General features: G+C 36.3%; 1 protein-coding gene across 5 annotated transcripts in view; it reads right to left on the minus strand.

The window, feature by feature from the left end:
* grm8a (glutamate receptor, metabotropic 8a) overlaps positions 1 to 17,202 on the minus strand; it is a 254,348-nt gene that overhangs the window by 7,838 nt on the left and 229,308 nt on the right. For all 5 annotated transcript variants that reach the window (XM_017414877.3, XM_017414878.3, XM_017414879.3 and 2 more), the window contains 2 exons: positions 16,098 to 16,519; positions 15,144 to 15,510 (listed from right to left, as the gene is read on the minus strand). In XM_017414877.3, coding sequence (XP_017270366.1) covers positions 15,144 to 15,510; positions 16,098 to 16,519 — 789 coding nt within the window. The remainder of the gene's footprint in view (positions 1 to 15,143; positions 15,511 to 16,097; positions 16,520 to 17,202) is intronic.

The raw sequence follows: 17,202 nt of genomic DNA on the forward strand, positions 1-17,202 counted from the left end.
CATGATACTGTTGTTACCTCCACCAAGGCACAGAAGTTATGTTTTAGGTAGTGTTGGTTTGTTTGCAAGATTCCTTAAAAACTAATAAACAGATTTTGACAAAATTCTGGTTGTCTGCATCTGCGTTATTATAAAAATGTATGTGTGTGGCACATAAATACACTGTGTATATGCATTATCGGTTCAAAGGTTATTCAACTCCCAGCAGACTGATACATTCAGCAGCCTTCGAACCATCGGGAAAAAAACAACCTGTGTTCTGCAGTAGTAAAAAGTTGTAATATTAACCAATGTGGCATTCTTTCACACTGGTATAACATTTTTGAAAGACTTGTTTTATAAGCCTGAAAATTATTAAAAACTAATGGCTAGCAATTAGCCTAGACTAGACAAAGACTTTGCTTTATGGCTGATACTATTTGACAAAACATCACATCAAAGTTAACTGGTCTACCTCTTTAAAGTCATCCATGTTTACAGTATTTAAGGCTATACATTAAAAGCATGTCCGATGAGAAAAAAACTTCAAGCAACTTTAAAACCATCTTCCATGCATAACTGGGATTGTTAAAACAATGTGTACTACTAAGCAAAGATTGATGTTGCCCAGAAGAAAGAATGTTGAACCAAGTTAATGAAAATTCCTTCAAAGCTGAACTTGCATTCAACTTTCTGCCACTGAAATCTCCAGCCAGCCATTGTTCCCCTCTCTGCTTGTCTTTCGGATCTGTTTTGAAATAAATAACTGCTGGCTACTTTGTTTCATGTCTCAAGCCAGTGAACAGTCAAAAAAAACACAGTCAAGAGAAAAATATAATCTAACAGGAGGCTAAACCCCCTCTCCTTCCTGTTTATGACAAGTTTCATTTTCAGTGATGTCTTCAACCTTTTTATGTTTTTATGCATCTCTTCAGCATTCCCTCACTGCTTGTATTATCCATCATGACTGACTGGTATTCCAAATACTGTTTTACGTCCTGTCCTTTTTTTTTTGCCCATGTCTGGGTGTGTGTTCACCTGTCTGTTACCAAACTATCTCATGAACGTTTGGATAGATTTTATTGAAATTTGTAGTAATCATTGCATGTACAGCTGCAACTGATTGACTTTTGGAGTCAGCTATGTGTTAGCAAAATATCTAATGAATAACTAGACAGATTTTAGGTAAACTTTCAGGAAATATGGGTCTACGTCTACAACTGATTAAAATTTGGCACCAATTAACCTTAAAAAACACAAAATGACTAATTTTGTCAATTTCACAGATATTTGGCATGGTTATGCCTGAGAGTCATTCACATTACATACTTAAAAGGCTAATTATTGCATAAGATCTTTACTTAAAACCAATAGCAAAATATAATTTGAAAGTGTTAGAAATTTATCATTGGATGTATATCTACAAAAGATTCACCTTTAGAGTCAATTCAATTCAAGATGACCACTATAACCTAAAGTTCAATGTGGCAGTAGCTGGGATTTATTTACAACACATACATCTCATGAGACATAATGTTATTTTAAAAGTCTGAAAAAGAAAATACTGCAACAACACTGTCGTTTCTCAACATAGGATGATCTTAGTTTGCCAGTCTAGCATAAAAGGCAGTGTGTGATATGGTTGTCTTCTTTATCCATTTACTTCATATTGTGCTCCTCACCTTGTCGTAACTTTTTTCAATTTATCTCATTAAGTACATTAATGTTGAGTTAAGGTGTCCTTATTAGACGTTAGACCTAACTCAACAATTTTGCTAACAAAGTGATTTTTAAAATTGACAAAATACAGGGGTCAATTTTACAAGCAATTTAAGTGTCGACACTTTGTCTCACTGGATTCTGAACCATTTAGACAAATTTTAATTGCTCTACTTTAATAACTGGGCTGAAAAGTTTTATTTGGTAGAAAAATCACATAAATGTATACTGGACTGTTAACCGAAACTCAATGACAGTCAGCCTGACAGAAAATGTGTAAGTATGAAACTAAATATTATCTTAGAAGATATATTATACTCCTGTAGGCAGAAAGATGTAGATGTGGCATCATTTTAAGAAACTGGGTGACTTTTTTTTTCCAGAATAAAGGCCCTGATAACAACCTATCAAAATGCCAAAAACCATCTTAGCTGGGCTAAAGATTTTCCCAAAGCAGTTGGATCACTTTGTTTACAATTTCGTCTCAAGTAGACAGTTAACAACAACAACTCCAAATAAAGTCAGATGAAGAAGCAAAGAGACACAGGAGCTGCAATTATCAGAGTATCAACTATTTCTTTCATAATGTGTATAAATTTCCATTTAACTGGATCATTACCAAAAAATCTGAAATTTTTAAAAGTGCTGCATCCATTAAATCTATCCAAACAAAGAGTTAAAGAGTTAAGCCATGCAAAAAGATTTGGAAAGTACAGTAACTACATTTCAGTTCTTGACTGATCAATAGCATAGTGTCTGCCGTAAATCAGCAACAATTTACAAATCATGTAATATAAAAGAATTAACATATATACTCCCCACTGATGGTGTGATCTTTTTTTTTTAAAAAGCTCTGTGAAAACTAGTTAGAAATACAACCATGAAATGCCATCTTCATTCATAAAAAAATAGAAATATAAAACTCATCTTTGGTCAAATATAATAAAAATTCCAATAAGGTGTGTTTTCTCATTTCATCAAATGAATATTTTGTACCTCAATTATTTATTATAATTTAGACAAAGGTGCAACTTTTGTAACTCAGTCTAACTTGAATAAATGTATTCTGTTACCACTGTTAGTGCAGAAAAATGTTGTCAATAGACATCAAAACTATCTGTTTAAAGCCACAGTGGAAAGTAACAAGACAAAAGTTACATCAATTTCAGCAAGAGTTCAGTTTAAGCCAGGTATCATTTAAGGAGCCAGTTTTGCTGCAAAAAAACAAAGGTGAAAAGTTTGTTTTTTTCTAAATCCTCAAATGTGGAAAAAGTTGCTTTTAAGTTTGTTTTTATCAAGAGCTTGTTAAAACCTTAACTTGCACTTTTTCTGCACACGTGTTTCAAACAACGTGAACATGGTCAACATGATGGGAGAAAAAAACAACAACTGTGACACAAGACTTTCTAACACAATATTATAACTTTGTGTCAGTGCAGCCTAATTGGACCCAAGCTCACTGGTCACTGGCCACAAGTGCCTCATTACTTTCTACAAAACAGCACTTGAACACGTTTTCTCCATCTAATCTATGCTCATCCCTCGTCTGTGTCATGAAAAAGTGCACAGGTTATTTAATAAAATAACCTTATTTGTGTTACAAGCATGTTATATTTGCTGCATCTTGTTAGTTTCAGCTCTTCTTGACTTGCAAATCTGTTTAAGTTTTAGTCTGAAATCAAATAAATTGCGTTATATGTGTACGTTTTAGTGCAGTGCCCATAAAGTTATGGTGACCCAGTTGTCAACTTGTTTTCTCAAACTGATATGGAGGCGGACGTAGAAATGTCCAATTAAAATAGTTAACATAAGCCGATGTGAAGCATGGTGAGAGTTAGAGAAGGCAAAAAAAGGACTGACTTTATCTTAGCTTGTGATTAGCTTTGTTTGTTTCACTGTATGTGTATGGATCACACTTTATCCATACACGCTTTACCAAGGCTTTATAGGAAAACTCAAACCCCTTTGATACACATAAGTATATCTCAGTAAATCATCAAAAAGTTCAGTAATTCAATTCAAAACATGAAACTCATTACACAGAGTGATACATTTCAAGGGTTTATTCCTGTTAATTTTGATGTTTTTTCCTTACAGCTAATAAAAACCCAAAATTCAGTTTCTCAGAATTCTCAGATTAGAACATTACATAACATCAATAAATAAAATAGGCTTTTAATACAAAACTGCTCAGCTACTAAAATGCATATTTGTGTACAGTACAGTTTATGCACTCAATCCTCAGATGGCTCCTTTAGTATGAATTACTGCATCAGTGCTGCATGGTATAGAGGCCATGAGCTTATGGACCTGCTGAGGTGTTACTATATAGAAGCCCAGATTGCTTTGAAAGCAGCCTTCAGCTCGACTGCATTGTTGGCTCTCATCTTCCTCTTGACAAAAGGTCAGACCAGTTTGCTGGCCAGTCAAGCACAGTGATGCCACTGGTATCAATACCTGCTCATTTAACCAGGTATTGGGACTGTTGGCAGGTACAAAGACCTGCTGAAAAATGTCATCAGGATAAAGCTTGTCAGCAGACAAGGTAGATGGTTGTGTGGACTTTGGACTTGATAAAATCCATTAGACCAACAGCAGCAGATGACATGGCTTCCCAAATTATCACTAACTGTGGCAACTTCACACTGCACCTTCCTTTTCATATAAAAGGCAAAATTTACTTTTTTTTTGTCCTTAGCCCGCATAAGACACTGCTGACATTGTCTCCCATTCAGGAGTTGTTTCACACAAGGAATGGGGCAGTTGTAAACCAGGTCCTGGATCAATCTGTGTGTAGAGGTTCTAGAAGCATCGACTACATCCACAGTTCATGCCTTGTCAATTTATTGGATTTTATGTGATATTCAAATTTTCGGTTCTCATTAACTATAAGCCATAACCATCAAAGTTAACAGAAATATATCACTCAGTGTGTTATGAATGTAAATAAGAGTTTCTCTCTTTTTTGTACAGGTACTCTCACATCATTTACATACAAATAACACAATAATCATAAAATATTTAAAAGGGAGCAGAGTTAAAACAAAACCTAAAAACAAGGACAGGTCTGAAGTGATGATTTTTCCATTTTCTTTAAAATGTCCCAGAAAGATCAAATTGGACAATTTGAGTTCTTGCTGCAGTGTATTCCAGGAAGATAGAGTAGAATAGGAGAAAGCCTTTCTTTCCAAATTCTGTGCAAATTGAGGGGACACTGAAAGAATAAAGTCCTGGGAACACAGGATTATTATTTAAGGGGGCCTCCTGCCCCCTTATCTATAAGGGGGCAGGAAGCCTAGGATGGATTTGTAAGTACACCAGTGTAGAAGTCTGTGGGTAGATAATGATGGCCAGTTTACCAGTGAGTATAGGGTACAGTGGTGTGTGAGAGGTTTACATTTTGTTATAAATTGCAAGGCTCCAAGATGAGCAACATCCAGCATGTGCAGAGAGCTGGCCGGGGCGTTCATATAAACAACACCATAGTCCAGTAGTGGTAGGAAGGTTGCAGACACAAGATATTTACGAGCCACAAAACAATCCTAGTTTTAGCTTTTTATCAACAACAATGCTGAACTAGTTATAAGTTTCTACACACTCCGTAGCTATACCATTTATAGACCTAACAGGCTGTATAGTTTGTGGCAATTCTGTTTTGTTGGAGTTGAAGTAGATCTGATTGGATGGAATCAAATCCAGACTGAAGACACTTAAGAACCAATAGAACTGAAGAGAAATGTTAAACCTTTTTTGATTAAGCTTCTATATATTTCGATTTTAGTGGTACTGTGAACATTTGGTCTAAGTATTTGATATTTAAGTCAAAAGCTGAATGCCAAAGTATAACATAAACAGCTTACGGGGAAATTACATTTTTAATTTCTCTTGAGATCAGAAGTGTCAGCAGCACAGCTAAATGCAACTTTTGCATAGGATTTATTTAAATTCAGATTTGAATGTTATCTTTGTGAAAAATTAAACAGTCTAAAAATATTTACAAAAACAATTATATAGATTGCTCCATGTCAAAATTGAAAAGCTAAACAGATAGTTTTTTTTATGGATTTTGTTTCACAGCATATTGCCCATCACCGCTTTCTATGCCAGAGTTTTAGCCATTTTGGCCAAATCTTGTAAATGACATCCTGTACAATTTCAAGCAAGATCTCTTAGAGTATGGCTCTCGGGTGGGATGGATCAGTGGTTACAGCTGTTGTCTGTGAGGTGTTTACCAGGTGTTTCCCTGTGCATGAGTGAGATTACTCCGGGTACTCTGGTTTCGCCCCACAGATCACAAACATGAATGCCAGGTTCATTGTTAACTTTAAATAGTCTTATTTATCTCTATGTGGCTCTGTTCAGGGTGTACCCCAGCTCCCCCGCTACCCGGTAAAGAAAACCGATGGATGGATGACTTTCAGCTGCTCACACACCAAATTTTAGCTCATTATTTGTAGATGTATATCCAATAAATGCTTTCTGAAAGTTTCCTTAAAGTCCATTCTGTGGTTCGCAAGATATTTTGTTAACACAACAGACAAATATTGTTGCACTTTCACCTTTGGCCGCAGGATTGTTTAGACTTGTAATGGTGAAAGCTGTTCACACCTTGAAAGAAAATGTTGCTCAGGGATTGGAGTTTCTTCTTGTTTTTTTGAACGTCAGTTAATGGAGGAGGCAGGATTTTCTTACTTTTATGCTTTTGTAAATTTGACACCCATAAACTCCTCTTCTATGTTAATGTTACAACACATTTTTCACCTTTGAATTGTCTTTATGATGACGTTTCATATCTAATTCTGGAAACATGTCTGTCACTGAGAATTTTTATTTAGAACTACAAGCCATTAAAAAAAAAATCAGCTGCTTGGCTCTGGGAGTTTTTCTTGGCTCTGAGACAAATAATGAAATTCCTAATAATGCATCAGTAAAACTGCAAATAGAGTAGGCTCAATTTTAGAAATAAAATCCCCTGGTAATGCATGCTACCTAATGCACTGAAAGCACAATGTAAAAAATAAATAACTAAAAAACTCTGAGTCACTTTAAAAGCACAATTTTTTGTTGCACCTCACATTTCTACTGGGAATCTTATGCCATTACTGAAAGAAAAATTGTTCTATGATTTGGATCAGTTGTCTTTGATCCTATTAGAATCTAATGATTTTTACTCACCTTTAAAGACAAGAAATATCATGATTAAACTCTATAGTTACTGCCTGCAATGATCTGTTAGCAAAATATTTCATGAACCACTGGACAGATTTTATTGAAACTCAATGTAATCATTGGATGTACATCTACAAGTTATTCAAGATAGCTACGATTATTTAGCTGTGGCAGCTAACACAAAATGGTTATAACTCATATTTTTTTTTACAAATACTGAGCTGAAATTTGGTGTGGTAGTAGCTGAGAGTTATTCCCAACATATCATGCAACATCTTTGCTTAAAACTTTGGCATGCAAGACTAAAGGTGATATGAACCCCTTTAAGGAATTCTGTTTTCATTTTTTTTTTTGAACATTTTAGTTTAACTTTGAAGTAAGCCAGTTTTAAGGACTAACTTTTGGAATTTTGGCCCCTGTAAATTTTATTTCCTACATGCAGAAAAAATATTCATCTGCTACAAACCTTATGAATAATGCTATGGTGAACTTGAATAATCTCGACATTACTATTTTTATAATCCAATAAAGACTAAAGCACTTAAATTATCTCTTTTTAAAAATATGTTGCCCCATAAAGCTGCTAAGATGACCCTCTATTTGATTTAATACGAGTTTGTTTGCTAACACCACATCAAACAGTAGGCAAGAAATTCAAAAACAGGTGTGGAATGTTCAACAGTCTTACAGAACAGAAGTAGAACAGGTAGTGAGCACAGCAGTTTGTCTTTTAATGCCAAGAAAACTAAAAAACCATCACACCACCTCTATGTTGTCCCAATTTTTGTGAGTCTACATCAATAAGCATCTCATAGATTCTCAACACCCCACGTTTGACCAATAAAGCTCAGCAGAGCTTACTCAGGAGACTAATGCGACGGAAATATCTCTCTTTTATCTACTCAGCCTTTTACTGGAGCACTATTAACAGCATCCTGACAAGCTGCTTCAATTCTTGGTGCAGCAACTTGAGTTTGACTGACATAAAGACCTGTGGTTAGAATGGCTTAGAGACTCGCTGGGGTCTTCTTGGAGATTATTGTGGGATGCAAGAGGAAAACCCTCACTATCCTGCCATCTCAAAAACGGAATATGTATAGCTGTTAAATTCCTCGCACTGTTTACCTAAATTCAATACAACCAGATTAGGAACAAATTTGCTGGTGAGTATTTGCTTTAGATGTGAACACAGACTGGACATATGTTGAATATTGGAATAGGGAAGTGAACTTGAACTTACAGTCTATATTGACATTACCATGGTGAGTAATGTCTACGAGTTTACCTCCACAATTAAAGATAGAGTAGCAACAACAGTGCATGTTTTCATAGTCTTCATACAGAATTGGGAAATGGACTAAAGCCACAACAGCACCCCACTGAATAAAATGAAAGAGAAACAAGAGTTGGGTATTGTTCTGTATCCTGAATGATTGAGACAATTTTCTGATCTTTTATGCTTTTACATCTCAATGTGTGTTTGTAGCTCTTGTATGGTTCTATCAGTTATCTTCCATGTTTGACAGTTATGTCAATCCAAAACTCTTGAGTCTCTCATATCACAGTCACTGTCATCGATACGTTCTTTCTTTGCTGTATGAAATATGTTAACTATTCTACACACCTTACTCTCTGTGCTTTCTATCTATTCATGAATAGTATTCTTACCCTATCACTTTGATTCCTAAAAAAAAAGGTCTTTTCATTTCTTCATACTATCTAGAACTCATTAATTACAAGTTGTTGCGGTGTAATTTGTTCTTTAAGAGAGAAAACCCTTGAACATGAAATTATTATTCAGTCCAGCAGTCGTTATTGTATTGAGTGTTGATATCTAGTACATTTTTTTTTGGAGATAGCAACTTTAGTAGATAACCCCTATAGTTAGGTTATGTGCTAAAGTCTAATAAAGTGACTGAGAGCCATGTTTGATTTTATGAAAATGTCTAGTTGTGGCACTTCATTTTGTGTGTGAAAGACTTTTTTTGTTGTTGTTTTTGATTGGTAACTGTGGTAATTCTGAGAAGTGGGAGACCTTAAGAGACTGAAGTGTATTACAAAAAGCCATCACTCACTAAACCTGTAGATTTATACTTTTCATAACATGCAAAGGACTCTCTTGGGCACTTGATATAGTATTTCTGACCTTGCTGACAAGCACACACTCATATTTTTACTCTTTTTGCATCACAGTGTTACATTTGGGTTTATAATACATAGCCATTTCCATCTTCTTGGCAAAATCTACCAACATCTGTCCTTCCTGGTTCATGTCCTTGACACCAAACCTGCCCATCTCTTCCTCATTTCTTCTGTTCCCTTAACCAACATGTCCATTCAGATCTGCTCCGATCACCACTCCATCCTCCCTGGGAATACTTTCTATCATTTCATCGAGATCCTTCCAGAATTTTTCTTTCTCTTCTACATCACATCTAACCTTCTACTTCTACCTTCTGACATTCTTTTTACCTCGACTACATTCTTTGCCAACTCCTCCTTCAGGACCATCCCTATGTCATTTATCTTCCAGCTCTCTACCTTTGCCGGTCATTGTCCCTACGTTTAGAGTTGCTACCCTCAGTCCTACACTCTGACTTTCATCTTCTCCTGCTGTGTCCTACCCCCTGTTTGCACCAGTGGTGGTTGTTGTTACCCTAGGCCATGAGCTTGCATGTTTTTTTTTAGGCAAAAGTGTTTTATGCCAGATGCCCTTCCTGACACAATCCTCACCATTTACCTGGGCCTAGGACCAGCATGCAATCCCGAGTGGCTGGTTTTTAATTGCTCGTGCCTAGATAAAAAAATTTAATCAAATTATTTTGTTTTCCTTTAGGAAACAATTTAATGTTTTGCATTTTAAGTTTTTAACCTCTCACAGTCCCAGTCATACAAATGCTCACAGTGAGCAAGCTTGCAGGTAGAAGCAGAATGGGTGCCTCTTCCACTGTAAGAGGCAAGAGATAAGTTGATCATAAAAAGACAAATAGAGAAAAAGTGAACTACTGCTTGGTGCATCATGCAAAGGACTGATGAGATGGCTAAGTAGAGAATATATCCTGTGGTTACAGCCTTCCAGCAGGCAGAGAAGCACACACTTGCAGCACAAGCTGTTTGAAGCCACTTTCCTTGGGACTGAAACATGAACTATTCTAAAACAATACTGGTCAGTAATGGTTAAGAATCTCCTTTCACCCTTTTATCCATCTCTGTAGCTGAAACTTTCAATTTTGGTTGTTATCTCTTCCTGTTTACTTTTTCCTTCTGCCCACTGTGACTCAGAGGACTGTTGGAGACGGGATCAGTACAGAGGCCACACAGAGGCTGGTGATCAAATATCCTTTGCAGTCCAAAAAGAAACCTCAAGAAAAGGAAAAAGTGTATCTGCAGAAGAATCACATTTGTTTGACAAACATATTGGGAGCAATGTGGAGGTCTGTATATTCAACATGTGAACTATAAGTCAGGGATTAAAGCAGCAACCTTCAGACTGAAATACACTCTTCTTCCTCATCTACAGCCTCTCTGGTCTTGTTACCTAATGATAGAAAGTTGTTTTTTGCCACATGTATCCCAAAGTAGAAGTCACAGCAAGGTTTCCTTTTCCCAAAACTATTATAAAATACTAAGAGAACTTTAATCTGCTAACTTCCATGCTTTGCTTGACTTCTGTTGCACAGAACTCTCACTGTGGAGAGTTTTTTTGGGAAAAGATTAAAATTATGAGCATATGTTACCATCTTACAATTTCTGTTTGTAGGATGTAGTCAAACATACAACAGGCAATAGGTGGGGTACAAAATGGACAGATTGCCAGTTCATCAGAAACAAGGGGTCAAGAAATTACTATATATGATCAAAACTACACAACATCCTAAAGAAATATCAATAGTTTGTCTCTAATTTGCTATCTTTAACAACAGACTTATCAAGTGCTAATCTTTGAATGTACAAAAATGAAAGTTTCTAACAGAGCTTTCCTTGTCTTAATCTAATAAACGTTCAAATATGGGTTGAATGCTCATAATAATGTGCATAATATTGACTAATATAAAGAGATTTTTGGTTTCTGGGACATTCTGATCTGTGATCACAAGCAAGAAATCAAAACATTTAATCAACTGATAACCTTCTGCTACTCCACAATCACTAAAAACAACCAGTGACCACAGAACCATAGTTAAATATTTCTATCCATGTCCAATTTTACTTTGTTCTGTTTGAAAAATATGGTAAAACTGTTAGGTCATGCACATTATATTAACTATTGACTGTCTTGTTTAAAGGTTTGGTGATGGTCAAGACTTTCATTCAATGTTTTTATATACCATGATACTGTTTAAACTGCAAAAACCATGAGAGTGAGGCAAAAAAGACATCACATTTCCATCATTATTTCTTAGTTTATAGTTCTCCATTTGCATAAAAACAAAAGTTTCCATGTGTGCAAAAAAGTCCATTCCTGTCTCATTAAACCACTAAAATATGGCTTTAACCATTACTGAACCTTCCAATTAGATATATGGCTAAACTCCCCTTAAAGCAGTAAAGAAATGATTTGCAGAATTGGGTTTCAATTTATTTGAAGTCTGAGAAGAGAACAAAATCCAGTCCACAAAGTTGTCCAAAAACCCAATGAAGACACATGACCTGATTGCTGGATGTCTAAAAAGGCTTTGCCACTGATAATAGAGAAAGCAAACCACGGTGTAGGTGTAAACTTTTTAGGCATTTCGAATCCAACAAGTGCAACAGTGATTGTAGTACTTGTGCTATGTATAATGTGCACACAAGTATTTTATTGATAGCAGTCAGATTTCAGAATTAATCAGTGTGTTTTTTGCTGTAATCTACTAAAAAAATTAAAAAAAAAACATGCACTCTGTGAAGCTCTCCTCATTAAAGCTCCATCAGCAAGTCACATCATTACCTGTTTACTCCTCACTCCTCCTCTCTCTGTTAGCCAGCCAGCTGCCACACACTCCAGAGGATATTTCAATTAGAAACAACACACAGAGATGCGGAAATGTGCACTGGTGGATATCCCAATTAAATCCAACGCACGGCTCCAACACACTTTAATGCAGAAACGTGTGAAGTAGCTGGTGGACATGCTAATTAGCAAAGCAAACATGGCATGGATGCTGTTCTGTATATCCAACGAGATGTGGCAAATATTGTGCACACACATAAATACTCTCATAAGGTCTTAAAAGCACATACAAATGACTTCACACATGAACACACCCTACCGAACCTATGATGCATGAACATCCATAAAACAGTGTAGAAAGTCAGAAGCTCATTCTGTCATTCACACTCAGTGGCTTAAAGGTTAAAAAAAAGCTGCCAGCAGCAATGACATAACCTGATTGAAACCATTAACTAAATGAAGCCTCCATGTGTGGAACACAAACAAATATCCTCATTATCGACTCGTCAGACTCTATCATGTGGATCTGATTATATAAAAACAGTCATTTTAGGACTGGAAAAAAACTAAATCACTTAAATCTTCCTGCATTAACAAGTCTTGCACTAGTTTCTGGTGCAAAAGAAATACTTTGCAACAGCCAGAAAAACTATGATTTCCTCGATGTGTGATTAGACAGGATCACTTTCATGTGAGCTTTTTGCCATGTGACTGAGGCTAGTATCCTCCTTGAAAAGAAAACAGGCTCAGACATAGGCAAAGGCAGAAATGAAAATTGCTTGACTGACACTCAGAAACAGGGACTGATAAGAGACGACTGCCTTTAGAGGAAGAGGAAGGACCAAGTTGAAGAGTCACTAAAGGTTTACATTTTTTTTCCCACAACTGAAGGTGAAGGTGGAGCAATAGTGTTTTTGCCTGTGTCTGACTGTGTGTAAGATTGTTTGCAAAATCTCCTGACTCTCAGAACAGATTTGGAATTAAACCAAATCAAGATAGGAAAGTCATCTTAGCAAACACAAACATGGCTACAACTCAGCATTGTCACCAACAGACTTTCAGTACAACACTTTGTTTGAAACCTTGAAGTTAATTTTGGGAATCAACTCTGTTAGCAAAAAACCTGATAGATTTCAATTACTCTCTCAGCAAGTAATTATTGGCATCAAACCAATTCAAGTTGTATTTCTTAATCAACCATAGCAAACACAAAAATTGCTATATCTTAGTGGATTTTACAGATACTAAGCCAAAAAATTGGTGTGGCAGTTGCAGTCATTTGCAATACATACTTCATGTGCTAGCAGAAAATGGCTTCAACATAAGAAAATAACATTGTGATTGTGTTGATCTCAAAGACACTACTTGACAAAGCAACAAATGTTTCCTAAACGGCTTTGTATTTAAAATTTTAACTTTATGGTATATGTGATGACAGTAAGACATGAGACCTCTAAAATACACAGAATAGCATCAGTTTATAAACATGCCTGTGTATTGGTTTACTCAATCTGCATTTACTTTATAAAAGCAGACGTGTTCAGCATTGAGAAGTACAAAGAAATGACACCAGCAATCAATATTCTGCCATGAATCTCATAAGTATGTGAAGTGTTTTCATTGTTAAAACCAGTACAGTCATACCATCAAGAAATGAAATCAATAACTCACTGCAGCATTAAATTTGGTGGCATACAGTACTTCGCTCCATGTGGTGTTATGAATCAGACTAGCTTTATTGACATTTGTGTGCACCTGAAACTGTTACTAAAGTGTTAAAGTGAAGGAACACCTCCATGTAGGGTGTGAGACTGTGGCACGATACCTGTATGTGTGAGATATTACAGGAATCTGATGCATGCAGGGATTGCAGAGTACATAAGTTTTATATTTTCTTTGCCGATACTTTAAGTCTATTAGAATCAAATATTGAAGGCTTATTTTATGGCCTCCCAAAAAATTTTCATTACTTTTAAAAACTGGCTGAGGTACTGTATAGCCATTTTTGTTTTGGTTAATGTTGATTAGTGGCCATCTTAAATTGGGCTAACTACAAAAGGTAATTAGTTCTAGATGCACACCCAGTGTTTCATGAGATATGCATTTTGCTAACAGTGTTGAAAACATAATGCCAATGTTTTAAGCAGAAATATCACTCAATGCGTAGTGCTCATAGTATGTGTTAAAGAGGATGCTCAGCTACTACCACAGTACAATTGACTGAGTTATAGCCATTTTTGTGTTGGCTAAGGTCACATAGCTCTGGCATCCAACTTGTATTAGATTGACAGTTGTAGATGTACATCCAACGATTACTTTCTAAAGGTTTCATTAAAATTCATCCTCTGGTTTATGAGATATTTTTCTACTTTACAAACAATGAGCACACATGCACACAAAATCAGGCAAAAACATTATCACATTTTTACCTTTAGCGGTAGAGGATAAAGTCTTCCATCTGTAGCCCATTAGATTTTACAGGAGAAGCATAAAAAAAACTTCTTGCTTCTATTAAGGAATTTATGCACCGTATACCCAAGTTTTTTTCTGATTTCCAGACACAGGAATTGAGAACCACTGCATGAGCCAAACATAAACTTTGTCTTCAATCATAATAACTACACTTTTAAAATGACAGTTGTTGCATCAATTTGTATCATAATGAAAATGATACAGTGGAGAGCTAGTAGTCAATAATGTATCTCGTCATAATGAAAACATATCAGTGTTTATATAACCCAGGGTTGTATGGATGCATCAATGCACCTTTGTTGGTAACATTTTATATCCAAAAATTAACTACAGGTAGAAAAAAAAAAGATCTCCACTACAGCTCACTGGACCCGAACTTGGATCAATTATTCAGCAGTCAGAAAATCCTTCTGTACTCACAGGGAATTGTCAGGAGATGCTGAACTCTATGTCAATAGTAAAGCTACAGTTAGAACACACATCTACAGTATCCCTCAACAGTAGGAGATGTGATTTGTATGTCTAAAAGTTTGAAAGGTAGGATCAAAAACACGTTTTGTTACAGCAGCCACATGTCAATGTCTGACACAAAAAAAAGAATCCAAGAATAAAAACTGTTACAGTTAAAATCCAGAATCATGAATTCATCTATATCAGCACAGTCAAAGATGATTAGATCAGCCATAAAATTAAAACCAGGTACATGCCACAGCAAATAAACATTAATTGTTTTATACTGGATGCCCTTCCTGAAGCAACTTAGACTCCAAACTGAGCTACCTCAACCCAGACCATACATTCATACAACAATGGTAAAATCCAATATGAAAATGAGAACTGTGGCAAACTGACCAAAAAAAGATCTACTCACTCTTTCTGCAGACTGCGACGTGCCAAAGAAGATGGGTATGAACGCCAGCCAGATGATGCAGGTGGTGTACATGGTAAATCCGATGGGCTTGGCTTCGTTGAATGTTTCGGGCACGCCTCGTGTCTTGATGGCATAAACCGTGCACGTCACCATGAGCAAGATTGAGTAACCCAGGGAGCAGATGAGAGACAGGTCCGAGATGTCACACTTGAGGACTCCCCGTGCCGCCATGGGGTCCTGGGTCCGCTGCTCACCGTAGTCCACTACAGTGTGGGGAGGGTCTGCTGCGAACCAGACGAAGACACCAAGGAGCTGAACGGAGATCAGGGAGAAGGTAATGACGAGCTGGGAGGCCGGAGAGATGAACCTGCCGATACAAGGGTATAAGAAAGTGATGTAGCATGGCAAATTATTTTACATGTGGATTAAAGAGATATAGTTTTTCATGCAAACTCCAGTTTCACAGAAGAAATATATTCTACTTTTATACATGCAGCCTTGCACACTCCCAGCAACAAACAAAAAGTGTTAGGGGGAGATCAGAGGAAAGATAATGACAATTCTGAAGCAAGAAAAAATAAAAGTATTGAGCAGTGAGGCTCAGCTGTGGTGAAATTTTACCGGGACACATGAGAAAAAAAACTTGATTATTTCTACTCCAGAATAATGTAAAGAAAGAAAAACACATTTTATCCAAAATCCTACAGAAGGACAAACAGCTGATCATGTGGATAACAGGAATGTATGTCTGAGTTTGATTAAATCGTTTTAGCCACACTGACTGAACAGAAAAATTGGTGATTGTGGGCTCATAATTTGAATGAACATTAAAAAATAAAGAGTAATGACTACAAATAGCTTATTAATAACAAGTCAGAGGTTCAGTTTGTTGTTTTACAACACACATTTTTGTGTCTAAAAAAAGTTAAAATTGCAGTTACTGTCCTTTTTTACCTGGGCGCCGTTACAGACTTCTTTCCTTGCTCAAAGATGCGATGTATCCTGTTTGTTTTTGTGAGCAGCGCAGCGTAGCTGAAACACATCCCCAAGCCCAAGAAAATCCTCCTTAGCGAGCACACGCCCACATCCGGCGTCGCAATCATCAGGAATGTTATGGCATAGCACAGGAAGATTCCCGTTAAAAGCACGTAGCTCATCTCCCGGCCAGACGCTCGGACGATGGGTGTGTCATTGTACCGAACAAAAGTCACAATGACAAAAGAGGTGGCGATGATCCCCAGCATGGAGATGAAGACGGGGACGACGGCCCAGGGGGAGTGCCACTCCAGCTTGATGATGGGAATCGGAACACAACCAGTGCGGTTGGCATCAGGTCGCATCTCATAAGGACAAAGCTCACATGTGAACTCTGAAGCCTAAAGGAGAAAATTGCAAAAGTAGGTTGTATAGATTGTTTTTATAAAACTGACATGTGCTTCAAAGTGTGACTTAATTATGTTGCCTGTTCATTAGACTTAATCTTTTCAGCAAACAAACAAAAAAAAACTGTTGTGTTTCTTTTGGTGGTTTTTGTGTTTATTATTATTATTGTACAGCGCTTTGTGATTTTATGTCTGAGAAAAGCGCTTTATAAATAGACTTTACTTACTCTCAAAGGCCCCATCTACAGAGATAAACAATATGCAACTGTACATCAAGCATATATTTAAGGCCTGACGTAGTTACTACACTGTATTGAGTTGTTTTCTGGGTTTCTGTGTGGATGAAAACATTTTTAGAAACAGTGCCAAGTTTATAAGGATGTTTTTAGAAATGGCAAAGATAATTTTGGAAAAATAGCATTTTTGTGTGGACAAGTACTAAAACTTGTGTAAAAAATTTTAATTAGCAAAAGCTAATCAGATATTTTCTTGATTAGTACTTTGCCTAAAAATGTTTTAAAATACTGACAGATATACTTAAATGTGATCTTAAATGTGTAAGTTTTACAATTAACACAATTATGAACCAATTAAACAACAAAACAGTGTAGAAAGAATATTTTGCAAAAACCTCTGATGAAAAATAGTCTTTTCAGTTACATTTAAGTACATTTACA

This window comes from Kryptolebias marmoratus, linkage group LG18, assembly GCF_001649575.2.
Source record: "Kryptolebias marmoratus isolate JLee-2015 linkage group LG18, ASM164957v2, whole genome shotgun sequence".
Classification (NCBI taxonomy): domain Eukaryota; kingdom Metazoa; phylum Chordata; class Actinopteri; order Cyprinodontiformes; family Rivulidae; genus Kryptolebias; species Kryptolebias marmoratus.